This window comes from Mytilus edulis, chromosome 1 (assembly GCF_963676685.1).
Source record: "Mytilus edulis chromosome 1, xbMytEdul2.2, whole genome shotgun sequence".
Classification (NCBI taxonomy): Eukaryota; Metazoa; Mollusca; class Bivalvia; order Mytilida; family Mytilidae; genus Mytilus; species Mytilus edulis.
In genome coordinates this window covers 44,418,912-44,432,252 of record NC_092344.1, presented here as the reverse complement: position 1 = coordinate 44,432,252, position 13,341 = coordinate 44,418,912, and the positions used below count along the sequence as shown (strand labels likewise).

Below are 13,341 nucleotides of genomic sequence, written 5' to 3'. Positions count from 1 at the left end.
ATGGAGAGTTATAAGTTATCGGCCGTGTACACTGATCAATACCTACAGAAGTGAAACAATGCATGAACTTGCAATTAGCCCGACAGGAAATCGCTTGAATACCTGGACGTGTCACCTCACACCCCTCACAATACCTTTGGGAGTAATACCTTTAGCCATGCTGGTGATCAGATGAGGGAAGATACGAATTTATTTGAATAAAATTTATTACTTTAAAGAATTATAAACAAATTAGATTTTCGAAAACAATTTTCACGGAACACTTATTCATGATTTGAAGTTTGACTTTTTAACTAATTCCAATATTAACAGTTTAAAAATAACAGACTATGGTTATTTAAAAAAAAATAAGAACATTTTCCGTATCAAGTTAGTTAGTCAGATAAAACAACCGTACGATTGACAAGATATCGACACGCAATTACGACTACATCGGTTACTGTAGTTTTGGTCCTTTGTGGTTTATAGACATAGCGTCATTTTTAATCGGAGAAGATGACAAAATGGCGGAATGCAGAGAATTGATACTCTAAATTTAAAATCGATGGTGATCTCTTATCTAGCGGAATAAAACTTTAATATCTATAAATTTGAGCATTTCTATACAGAATGGACATAATATCACAAATGAATATTAATTTTTGATTTTTTTGCGAAGTTTCCCTTTAAAGCATTTTCCCTCATTTGATGAGGGTGCCACTTACGAAATAATTTTCTGATATATAATTCTTTAAATTATTAGGCCGATAAGTACAAAATTAAGATCAGACTTTGTGTTTCACTCCAAAACTTGCCACTTAGTACCGGAAAATTTCGAGGTCGATCGTCCTCTGTCGCTCCATTGTCAAGAAATTCAACTGTTTTTCATATTTTTCCAGACACATATTTAGATAATAATAGTGTGGCATCATATTTACTGAAATTTGTTTTCAAAAAGATGTTTTTTAAAGAATATGGACAAAAACATTGTTTGTTTATTGTATGGCAAATTGCAGGACGTTGTAAACTAGTAAATTGCAAAGTAACAACTTTTGTCTGTACAGCGTCTTTCTATATATTGCAATTTAAAAATGAAATTAATCACTGTTTAGATAATATCAAATGACGATATTTTGTCGATTAAAAGCTTTACAGGCTTACAAATATACAAAATAAACTACATATCAAATATTATAAAATATATGCCGTTAATTCTGTTCAGAAGTCGCTGTTGCGTACCGCTATTCGACTTTGTACAAAAAGTTGTTTTTTTAACCATATTATCCTGAATACATTCATATATCGTTATACTACTAACGACTGTTGTCTTTTTTGTTGTTACAGTGAAATTTTGTAAATCCAATTAAAAAAAAACGATCATTCATCCTTTGTCGGCGCCGTTTTTTTTTTTAATATAAACAGTGGAGATGTGGTATGATAGCAAATAAGATAACTATCCATCAGGATCGATTAAAGTGTATGTCAGCAATTACATGCTATGGTACGGCCTTCAACAACGATAACTTGTATCTTATAGTCGGCTATTAAAAGCCCCGACATAAAAAATGTGGAAGGATTCAAGAAGAAAACTAACGGCCTATATCATAATATTTTTTTTTATGAAAAACAACAATTATGATAGAGATGAACAAACGACTACCACCGAACTACAGGATCGAGACTTTGGACAGACACATATAAAGTATGTGATGGGTTCAATACATTGTTTATTTTTTTAATTTCTAAAATGATTCACTTGTAAAATGAAACGTGATTTTTTGTTTTCAAACACATTCACCTTTTCTGTTTTGAATCTTGTAAAGGTATGGATCTCGACCTGATCTGTTTGGTTGAATATGAATGTAAATTAATTATGTTTCAAAATAAACAGTTATCCCTATTTGTGTGTGTGTGTAAATAATCTAATCTTTAAATAGATGCTCAAATAAAAATCATTTTTATTAAAAAGAAGAAAAAGTGAAACTTAAGCACGCCTGGATGTAAAATGTTGTAACCAACTTATTCTTTCATAATAAGAATTTACTGATTACGTTTTTTTAAACAAAACTGTTTACGAGGGCAAATGAATAAATGAATGCTATCAAATCAACAGTTATATTTTCGTGGATTTCCAAAAAGAATTTATGAGTATGCACCGTCAGGATTGAAAAATATTTCAACCTGTCCTTATTAGATGTTATTTGATTTGACGGGTCGTACGGACATGGGTTTCACTTAACGCTACGTCAGGGGCTTATAAACAGGTCAGTGAAACATGCCTTTTCGAAAGTTACAACATTTACCTGCTTTTATATGTCGTATTCAAATTGTATACATCTGGTATGTAAAAGATGTAATAGGACTGTGTTAAACTTTATATTGTGTAAACATCTTAAATGCTGTCAAGCGAATGGTATTTTTATCAAATGCATAATTAGATATTTGAACTTAATACTTTATTTTCTTTGAAAGGACGGCAAATAAATATTTTATTTCCATCTCTTTTTTTTTTCAATATATCAGAAAACTCTATAATAATTATTGACATACAAATAATTGTACCTATTGTCTTCTCTTGAAAATCAAGAGGAAAATAATCAACACTAAGTAGGACACTGAAAAATCAAGTTATTTTTGAATATTTTAGAACTTTCAAGTTCTTCCATTTTATTAGTCCCAGACTAAACAGAAGATAGCAGTACACCTCTACCCTTGTAGAAAAGAAAGTGGTCAGTAATTAAGCATGACCAGCAATGTTTAGAACAAAAATATAGAATTATATACATAAACAGGTGTGGTATGATTGACATTTTGAATACAACAGTTTCCTTAAAGAAAGTCAGGGGCACTACTTGCACAAGTTAATTTTTATTTACTTGAAGAAGTAAAAAAAAATATACGCATATAAGTAAATAAATAATGTTTGAATAATCTCCCCTTAATTTTCTCAAAAATTTACTTACAAGTATAAGTAAATTTTTCTTACAATCCCACAAATATCCTCAAGTTTTGAGATGTAAAATCATGCCTTTAATGATTTTTCCCAGTTTTGCTCAATTTTTTATATTAAAGTTAAATGTTTCATCTCATTAATTCAACAAAGAAACTGATTGAGCAAATATCTTGTATATTTGCACAAGGCCTTCAAAAATTGCTCCTTTGGGGCTTGTAAATGAGAAGTGTTATGAAGATAATTATAACAGACAAATGGGATTTCCATTGACTATGAAATTGCACTTAAATGATAAGTAAAGACATCTGCAAACGGTACACAATTTAAAATTCTATTAGAGCAAAGAAATCTTAAGAATTCAAGAAAAGAAGAAAGGATGACTTTTTTAATTATACAAGTAAAAAATTCTGAATGTCTAAGGGACATAACTAAGCCAATTTTTTTTTTACCTATACAAGTAAATTCACTTGTATAACATGTATAAGTATCCTACAAATTTACTTATATGTGTATATTTTTTTTTACTTCTTCAAATAAATAAAAATTACTTGAATAAGTAGTACCCCTAACTGAAAAACTTAATGGCAAATTAAAGATGTGAACAATAACCTACTGCCTTCAATATTGATCAAAATGTATCTGCAGAGTACAACGCAGTGTTTAGTTGATAGTACATTTATAATATTGAAACCCCTGCATTGCCCTAGCCATGGCCAAAATTGACTTTGAAACTTTTTGTAAGTTTGTGATAATTATATATAATAAGTCAGTTTAGTATGAGACTACTAATGGTTTATAGTCTATAATATTTGGTAGGCAGTTGTATTAGCATTTGCTGATCTCATTTACATGGAGAAAATATGGCCGCAACCCTCTCATCATGGTACATTGACTTGGAACTTTTGCATAGTTTACATGTTAATGTTTTAGTTTTTAGGTTAGATTTAAGAGAACAACACATGGTGATGAGTCAATGGTATTTGATATTCAGTTTTATTTGTCAACAGTTTCTTATTTATCTATTTGATAGGAACTTGTGCCATTTGTGTTCAATTGAAAATGGAATTTGGTTAAAAGATGGCCTTGTACAAAGCATTAGCATCCTCTGCCTTGTCTACAGCAGTAGGGTTACCAGTTGCTGTAACTTTCTTAGATACTGTTGGATATATTGCTCAAGTTATGGGTGTTTCTATGCAGGTAGGTAATGAAAAAAAAACTTGAAATGCAAAAACAATTGTCCTGATTTGTGTTAGAACAGAAAAAGAAATATTCTACAGTAAACAACGACAGCCACTGAATTAGAGACTTGGAACCAGCACTGTCACATAAATTATGGAGGGAGGGGGTTAAACATATATTTCTAATAAATTCATAGAAATCAACAAAGTCAGGTGAATCAGTTTGTTTTAGCTGACTTTACCATAGATTTTCCTCATTTTTAGCACACCTTGCCCAAAGGGCCAAGTGAGCTTTTCTCATCACTTGGCGTCCGTTGTCGTCCGGCGTCGTTAACTTAAAAATTCTTCTCCTCTGAAACTACTGGGCCAAATTAAACCAAACTTGGCCACAATCATCATTGGGGTATCTAATTTAAAAAATGTGTCCGGTGCAATGGTTAGTGACTGGCCAGCCAACCAAGATGTCCGCCATGGCTAAAAATAGAACATAGGGGTAAAATGTTTTTGTTTATGCGATTGTTTATCAGGTCAAGATCTATCTGCTCTTAAATTTTCAGATGAATAGGAGAACCTGTTGTTGGGTTGCTGCCCCTAATGTTAATTTTAAGAAAATTTTTGTTTTTTATCTTGAATATTATTATAGATAGAGATAAACTGGAAACATCAATAATATTCAGCAAAGTTAGATCTACAAATAAGTCAAACATGACCAAAATAGTCAGTTGACCCCTTAAGGGCATACAATACAGTTTTGACCTCGTATTTACATTTTGATAAAAAATTCCATATAGACTATTTTTTACCTGATTTATTCAAATATGTAATAAAAAATATACCTTCATGTGCTACTTTTTGAGTAAAATGAGGTCGAAATTTTGTATATTTGCTCAAAATTCAGATTTGTGGCCATATTTTCGTTTTCGAAAGAAAGACAAAACCTTTTTTGTTTTAAAAGATAAACACAAATTGTTTTCTGTTAAATAATTTGTAATTTCTGTATTTTATAATTATTCTTAAAATTTATATATTTTTAAAACACAATTTTGTCATAAATCCATCTGTGTCCTTTGTTTAATATGCACATAAACCAAGGTGAGTGACACAGGCTCTTTAGAGCCTCTAGTTAATAAACAAAATTGGTTTTGTATTCATGTATATTGAAATAGCTTTACCCTGTTCTGTAGACAGTGGAGTGTGAATATATATATTAAATAACGGTCAAAACATATATTAATTACAAAGTACATGTACATGAACAAAAGGAGATGTATAGTAATACTAAATATCAGCATTGATCAGAGATAATACCTAAAACTACTTGTACATTCTACAGGATGAAACAAACATAAAGACTTATACATTCTACAGAATGAAACAAACAAAAAGACTTGTACATTCTACAGAATGAAACAAACAAAAAGACTTGTACATTCTACAGAATGAAACAAGCAAAAAGACTTGTACATTCTACAGAATGAAACACACAAAAAGACTTGTACATTCTACAGAATGAAACAAACAAAAAGACTTGTACATTCTTCAGAATGAAACAAACAAAAAGACTTGTACATTCTACAGAATGCAACAAACAAAAAGACTTGTACATTCTACAGAATGAAACAAACAAAAAGACTTGTACATTCTACAGGATGAAACAAACAAAAAGACTTGTATATTCTACAGAATGAAACAAACCAAAAAGACTTGTATATCTACAGGATGAAACAAACAAAAAGACCATGTGTTTTCACTTTGAATAGAACATAATGTTAACTTAAAAGCAGGAGGGGATTTATCATTTTGTTGGATTTTATATTTTGAAGAAAAAAAAACATGTTAATGAGGGTAATTGAATTCCTTTAAGGATCTGGATTGGCTATATAATATGTTAATCTGGTTACAACTATTATAATTTGGTTTGAGTATGTTTTAATCATATATGCAAAATACTTGTAGCCAACATTAAATCCAGATAGAAAGACAGATTATGTGTTCCTGAACAAATGGAAAGTCAGACATTTTGATCTGGAAAGAGGAGAAATTGTAGCATTATTGTAAGTAAGGCTGATTTCATATCTGTGTTGTATTTTGTTAAAATAGAACCAAAATCCAATCATTGTAGTTTTAGTGTAATACAATGTGACTTTGTTTTCTTCCAGAACTATATAATAAATTTTCAGTTGAGGACATTTGGCGTCATGTAACTCATTTCATGTGACATTGCGTTTTATTTCTCAAGATGTCAAACATTACTAAAAGTAAAATGTTTTTGTTGAAAGAAAGTATGAATGAATCCTTGTCAATTTTAATTTATTAATTTGACTATTTGTGAATGCTACAAAAAAATAATTTTTCCGTTGCTTTAAAGTAGATATTTGGTGACTAGATTCAGAGGTCTGTATGCCATTCTGAGTTCCTGAAATATAACAATGTTTTTCAAAGTTGAGATTGTACTTACAATTCAATTTTATTTTTCTTTAATTTTTAAATTTTGAAAAGAAAGTTACATTTACTGTAAATTCAGAGATTAATGTGTGATTTTGTTATTACTAATCATTGACCTTTGGTAAATATGGGATTGCAAAATATTCATGAAAGCCAGTTTTAGTTATTGTGAACCTGATACCATCCTATTTTTTGCATGATAAAAATGTCACAATAAAGTCTAAATTAACAGTATTATTTACTAAACTGAATGTACTGGGTTGTGAAAATACGGGTATAATCAATTTGCGCCAATTGCAGTTTTAAAAAGGTATTTATTGCGCCACTCTCTTTTATTTTCATGGTATTAATTGCGCCAATAAATGAAATGAAATTGCGATACATTTACCTGTAAATATTGTTTACCTATATCATACCTGTACATGTTTTACAAGACAAGACAAGACAATTTTTTTCTTTAAAACCACTGTATACACATTGGTTTACCTATATCATACATGTACTTTAGTTAACCTTTCCACTTAAGATTTAACTGAATACTCATCAAATTTAAGAAAACTCACTAAAAAATAAATTATTTAGTAATAGAATATTTTTTCACAAGTCAAGATGTCTGGAAAAGAAAAACAACCGATATGTTGTCAGAGTGACCTTCAAAAATGATAAATTCAGAGCATTTTAGAAAAGAAAGATTTAGAATATGTGCGTCAGTCTGTGTTACAGAGAGAGAAGAAAACTGCATCTGGCTCATCTTAAAAATCAAGCAGAATTTCACAGAATATTGGATGATATTGGTGTTGTTACAAACAAAGATGATGACTTTGTATTGTGTAACGATCCACAAAGCGGGATAATTTTATTAGGATGCGAGGTTAATTTTAAATTCCTGTGTAAAATTTATGCTGATGGTACCTATAAATGTTGTCCAAAATATTTCAAATAATTTTATACTATACATGGCTTTAAGAATGGACATAATATTCCCTTAGTATTTTTTTTGTTGCCGTCAAATTCAGAAGCTTGTTACAAGAAAATGCTTTCCTGACTTGGTGAAAGTTGCAAGAACTGCAGGTCCCAAGCCCGGATAAAGGAATAGGGAAGTCAATCATTTAGTTGTGAGTATATGGACCATAATTTGCTATTGGGCTCGTTTCCTATAACGATAGAAAAGTGATAAAAATGTGTATTACTGTAAGAAAAGTTGTAACTACATCTAAAGATGCCTTTATTTTTATCAACATACAAGTGTATGCTACTCTTCCCTAGAAAAAAAATTGATATTAACAAATTTCAAAGATTATACGACAGTATTTTTGTGTCGTTTCTCGCGTTACTTTTCGCTTCCGAAGTGCATAACGCTGACTGATTTATAGATAATCGTCACTGGCAAATTCGTAACTTTTGCTTTCAAATAATAAAGAACATCAACCAATAAGAATAGTCAGAAGAAAATGCCGAGAACTATAAGTATTTCTGTAGCAGGTGTAAGAACACTAGCGTTACTTTGGTTTCCAATTTCGTAACGCAAATTTTAGATGATGTAATCTGCTTTGTTGTAATAGAATTCTTTATAACAATATGCAAATATGAACTCTCGTGAGATGTCCAAACAGGTAAATCAGAGATGATTTACATTCTAGTTTTGTTCTTCGCAATAATTAAGTTAGAAAATGACGTTATCGTGAACCTGAAACCATCCTATTTTTGCATGATAAAAATGATAAAAAGCGTTACATTTCAAACGAAACAGAAGTCCAGTTATTTCCTTTTTTTTTATTAAAATTGTTTTTGTCGTTAAGTTCTAATCATTTCCGGTCATACGTGAAACATGTGACTAACATGTGATCACGCCCTTACGGCCGGATGTATGAAATACTAGGTCTAAACATTGTTTTTGTTTCCAACGGAATGTTAGCAAACATAATCTGTAGACTTGTTTCGTCTTGTTTAAAAAAGGAAAATACAATTTTCAAAGAGATTGCACCGGGGGTCTATTGTTTTTCCTATGTGCATAATGTTACATACGATCTTGTGTGAAAATAAATGCCCAATGACTTGACAAAATCAATTTCAGATTTGACAGACGTTATGACACACTTTGTTTCCTGATAACGATGTAAAGGGTCCTTGGAAAATTCAATCGACATTACGTCTCTTATCATTGTGCCGATGCTCGTTGGATTGATTTTGCTTCAGCAGTAAATATTACTGGATATTTTAGGTGAATAAAGATAACTTAATAAAAAATACATGTTAATATACCGTTACACTTGGAATGTACAAAGTTGGTATCTTTGTCACAATTTTTAATTATTTTTTTTTATTCATGTTCTGCAAACACTTTTCAGAAACGCAATAAACTTGTCAAAGGAGAAGTAAACTTTTACCATGCATGACTTGAAAGGAAGTACTTTATTGATTTTAGCCCACTAAAGTAGGTTAAAATGTGGAAACCATGTAGATGGTGTACAGGTCACAAATATCACATGGTGCCTATTTAAAGATTTTAATTCCAAGTTAAAAGTTTTTTTCTTTACTGGATTTAAAGAATTTTACATTGCCAATGATTTGGAATAAATTGTATATAACTGGAATTTCAAAACCAAATATAAATACATTTTTTTGGCTAAAACATCAAGATACAACGATTATGGTATCCTGTATCAATGAAGAAAATATGGAAATTTCTGAATAAATTGTACTAATTGTTTTCAAAACAAGCACATATTTAGGAGTTTTATAATACTGTTACATTTAAGATGGATTTTAAGAAAAAGTATACTGTTCAGACTATTTTAAGCAGATTTTGCAATAAAATAAAACTAAAAAAATGCTTTCGGTTTCTTATGGTTTCCTGTCGCGTTTAAAAAAAACTTTAATTAAACATTGAAAATAAATTTTAAATATTAACATAAAGCAAGCAACACTAGTAATGGTGTTCATTTATGTCTTTTGAAATATATTGTACAAAATAAAGAAAATAAAGATTGGTTTCCTGTTTGGTTTCCTGTCATGTAAACGGTGAATCAAAATGTATTATTTTTTTCTTGAAAAACTCAATTGTTCCATTAATACTATTCTAACACCAACACAACCCACAGAATAAAAGTTAAAGTTTTAGAACTTAGAAAAAAGGATACAAAAAGAAACCAAAGGCCGAATACCAAATTATGGTCCATATATAAATAAAAATAAATAAAATTGGCGCAATTAGATGATTATTTTATTGGCGCAAATGATACCTATAGTTTAAAAAATTAGGTGGCGTAAAAGAAGCATTGGCGCAATTAAGTTGTGGCGCAAATGAGATACTTTTTGGCGCAAAAAGATATCGCCCGAAAATACCTATTGGCTACAGATTCTTGTAAACAACAATAGTCAGTTTGAAAAATGTGTGAGTTTGTTTGTACTTTTTAGAAAATTTGACTTAAGGGTCAAGAGTCAACTGTTAATGTGAAAATTAAATTTAGATATTCAAGTACATTGTCAAAATAATTTTTTTTTAATACATTGAATTAAAAATTCTTAGAAGCACTTGAATAATGAAGAAGTATGACTTGTATCAGATTGGACCTATAATAAAATGTTAATTGGACTTTTTGATACTTTTCGATTTTTGAATATCCGTGCCCAAAAAAATGGCCTTGTCATACATTCTCTTGATCTTTTGGCCTGAAATAAAAGTTTCTCTTTTGTCTGGCAGATTTATGCAGGCTACACATTCTGTTTGCAAGTACTAATTTTTCTGACTTTATTAAAGGGGCACTAGCTACGAGGTATATAAAAAATCAAAAGTATAATTTTTTTTGTTCAATCATTAATGAATTTGAAATAGTGAAATAATAATTTGCTTTTATCAGCTGAAATGGTTCAATTTTGTCATATTAAGCTCATAAACATTGATAATGAATTATTCACTTGCAAATGAATAACTCGACCTCATTAAATCCGTATTCATGTAAACTCCAATTTTACCCAGTAGAAAGAGATAGAATCCACATGCATTGTCCGTGTACAGGTATTTAAAGGAAAAGAATGTCAACATTGAAAGTGAATCAAAGGTTAATAATTTGATTAACTGAATCGATCCACACTAAATCATTCTCATAAAGGTAAAAACGACGATAAACATAAATTTTTAATCTATAATACAAAATTTAACAGACCTATAAAAATCCAATTGCACGAGTTGTTTATTCTATTTATATCCATGTTTATGTTTACATAGCTTATATGGTCATAGAAGGTCAACTTGATAGTTAATTAGATGGCGTTTTGGCTAAAATTCACACGAAACAAAGCTACATCTTATTGAGACCATGTCCTGTAAATTGTTTATTTTATACTTTTGATAGTTTGGAAAAATGTTTTACATTATAATAAATAAAATATGAGAATTTGAGTCAAATTGGTGACCATGAATTTGGCAGCTAGTGCCCCTTTAATGATCTGTTTATATACTGTGTAGGTATTTTCAATTTTAGGATAATGATCAACTCTTTAGAGTTATCTTTCTTTTGCCAATCTCGCACCTACTTTCTATTTCTATTTTTTCTAACTATATTGTGGATTAATAAAACGTTATTGGATTGAAATGAAAAGGTAACTAGACAGTAAAAGACACAAATGAATCTAATTATATCCAAAGATTTTTTCCTGCTACCACCATCATAGTTTCAAAGATATTTAAACCTTGTTGAAGTTGTTGTATGCTTCTTACCAAATTGTACATGATTTTGTATTTTTCAACTAAATAATAATCCGAGAGAACTTAGATTTTCTCTAAACCTCAATACTTTTAAACTAAAACTCAATGCATTTCAACTGTCAAAATATTTTCAAACTTCAATGGAATCAAAAATTTAAAACACACCAGACCACATCTTCTTATATCTATAGATTGATTGATTGTTGGTGGTCAGTTTTTCTTGGTTGAGAACAACCAACCTTTGGCAGGAAAATTGACAATCTTAGTCAATTAAGATTGGAGTTGAACGCACAGGTCTGCAATTAGCTGTGATTTCTTAATCAGGGTTTATATCCTAGTTATCACTGCAAATGACCACTCAGCCACCAAATCCCCCATGTGAATTAACAGAAACCTTTTATTGTGCATGCAGTGTAACAAGATTAACACCACCATATTCTTTTTGTGCCAGTCAGTAGGCCTTTTCACAAAAAAATCTTAAATGTAAAATTAATCTTACAATAAAAATAATTAGATGAATTGTTGAGGAATATTTTAGACTTACGATAAATTTTACACTTAAGGTAATTTAGTGATTGTCTTTTGCTGATGTATATATATCATATTTGAATTTTGTTTATTGTTTTGTACATAAGGCAGACCATTAGTTTTCTTGTTTGAACTATTCGTCATAATTGGGCCTTTAATAGCCTGCAGTGCAGTAAGGGTTTTACTCTTTGTTGAAGATGGTATGGTGGTCTTAAGTTGCTTACTTCTGCATAATTTGGTCTCTGGTGGAGGGTTGTCTCAATGGCATTCAAACCACATCTTCTTATTTTTATATTATTTCTAATATATCATGATATATATGTAAAAATTAAATATTTATGTTACAAAGCGCCGATTATAGGGGGAAAATATCATTATTTGATATTGGATTGTGTAAATTGGGTGATATTTAACAAGCTGTGAACAATGGTGATTGATATAAAGTTTGCTTAGAAAAAAGATACATAAATTATGATCAATATTAAGTTGTTGTGATAAAGGTTCATTTCTATAATATATGAGTTATATGAGTTCAGGGTCACATGAAGACTGCCATACACCAACCAGAGTTGACCTACTGCTTATATAGTATATAATATACTATATAAGCAGTAGGTCAACTCTGGTTGGTGTCTGGCAGTCTTCATGTGACCCTGAACTCATTTGCAAGGATCATGATCCATTTATCAGATACTATAATCAGCAGTTCAAATTATTTGGTTTGAATGTATGTTTTACATGTTTGTCTGTACGGTTCATCTGACTATGACATCATGTCCATGGTTGTTTGGTCAACATTAAGTTTTTTATCATTTACATTCTTTTGGCATAAATGCACGTGGACAACTGTTCTTTTGTGAAAGGATATAATTGTAAAGTAGGTGAATATCGGAATGTCCTTATTGCAGGGTTCATATGACCTTGTTTTGTATTTTTATGAATAAAGATAATTTTAAGTTTATTTGATGTCTGTAGTAAAACCTTGATCTTTAATTCATATACCGGGTAGTCTTTCAAATCCATTTGTGATTAGTGAAGCAGGTGAGACATCTCATTGTATGTACATGATCTTTCTTTTGTAATCACTGAACAGTCTTATCCCTATTAAGATAATTTCCATTAGCTGTGCATAATTATTTGACCTCCTTAAACATTGATTTCTTCAATGTATTGATTGACACCTCAGCATCTCCAAAACCATATATTTTTTGGCTTTCTTTGTAGTACTACCTATCTACCCAAAAGAACAACAAAAGATTACATTCAACATTTTGATCTTTTTGTTACATTCTGAAGCTTTTTGATTAATACTGTGGATTTATTTATTTTCGTGGGTACCAATTTTTGTGGATTGCAGAAAAACCTGCCTTTTTGGTGGATATGTAATTTAGTGGTTTTGCAAAAGTCTAAATACAACCTGATAGAAAATTTGTAATTTGATAAACATTTGAATTCATGGTACACCTGTACCCACGAAAACTACGAAAATTGGTATCCAACGAATAATAATGAGTCCACAGTATAATGGATGTTATAACTACGTTATACAG

The 13,341-nt window shown here is 30.2% G+C and overlaps 1 protein-coding gene across 2 annotated transcripts in view; it reads left to right on the top strand.

Annotated features, from left to right (window-relative positions):
• Nucleotides 1-13,341, top strand: part of LOC139512611 (mitochondrial inner membrane protease subunit 2-like) — a 56,853-nt gene that overhangs the window by 5,034 nt on the left and 38,478 nt on the right. For both annotated transcript variants that reach the window (XM_071300360.1, XM_071300352.1), the window contains exons 2-3: nt 3,963-4,129; nt 6,067-6,164. In XM_071300360.1, the coding sequence (XP_071156461.1) occupies nt 4,010-4,129; nt 6,067-6,164 (218 nt within the window). In that variant the 5' untranslated portion in view covers nt 3,963-4,009. The remainder of the gene's footprint in view (nt 1-3,962; nt 4,130-6,066; nt 6,165-13,341) is intronic.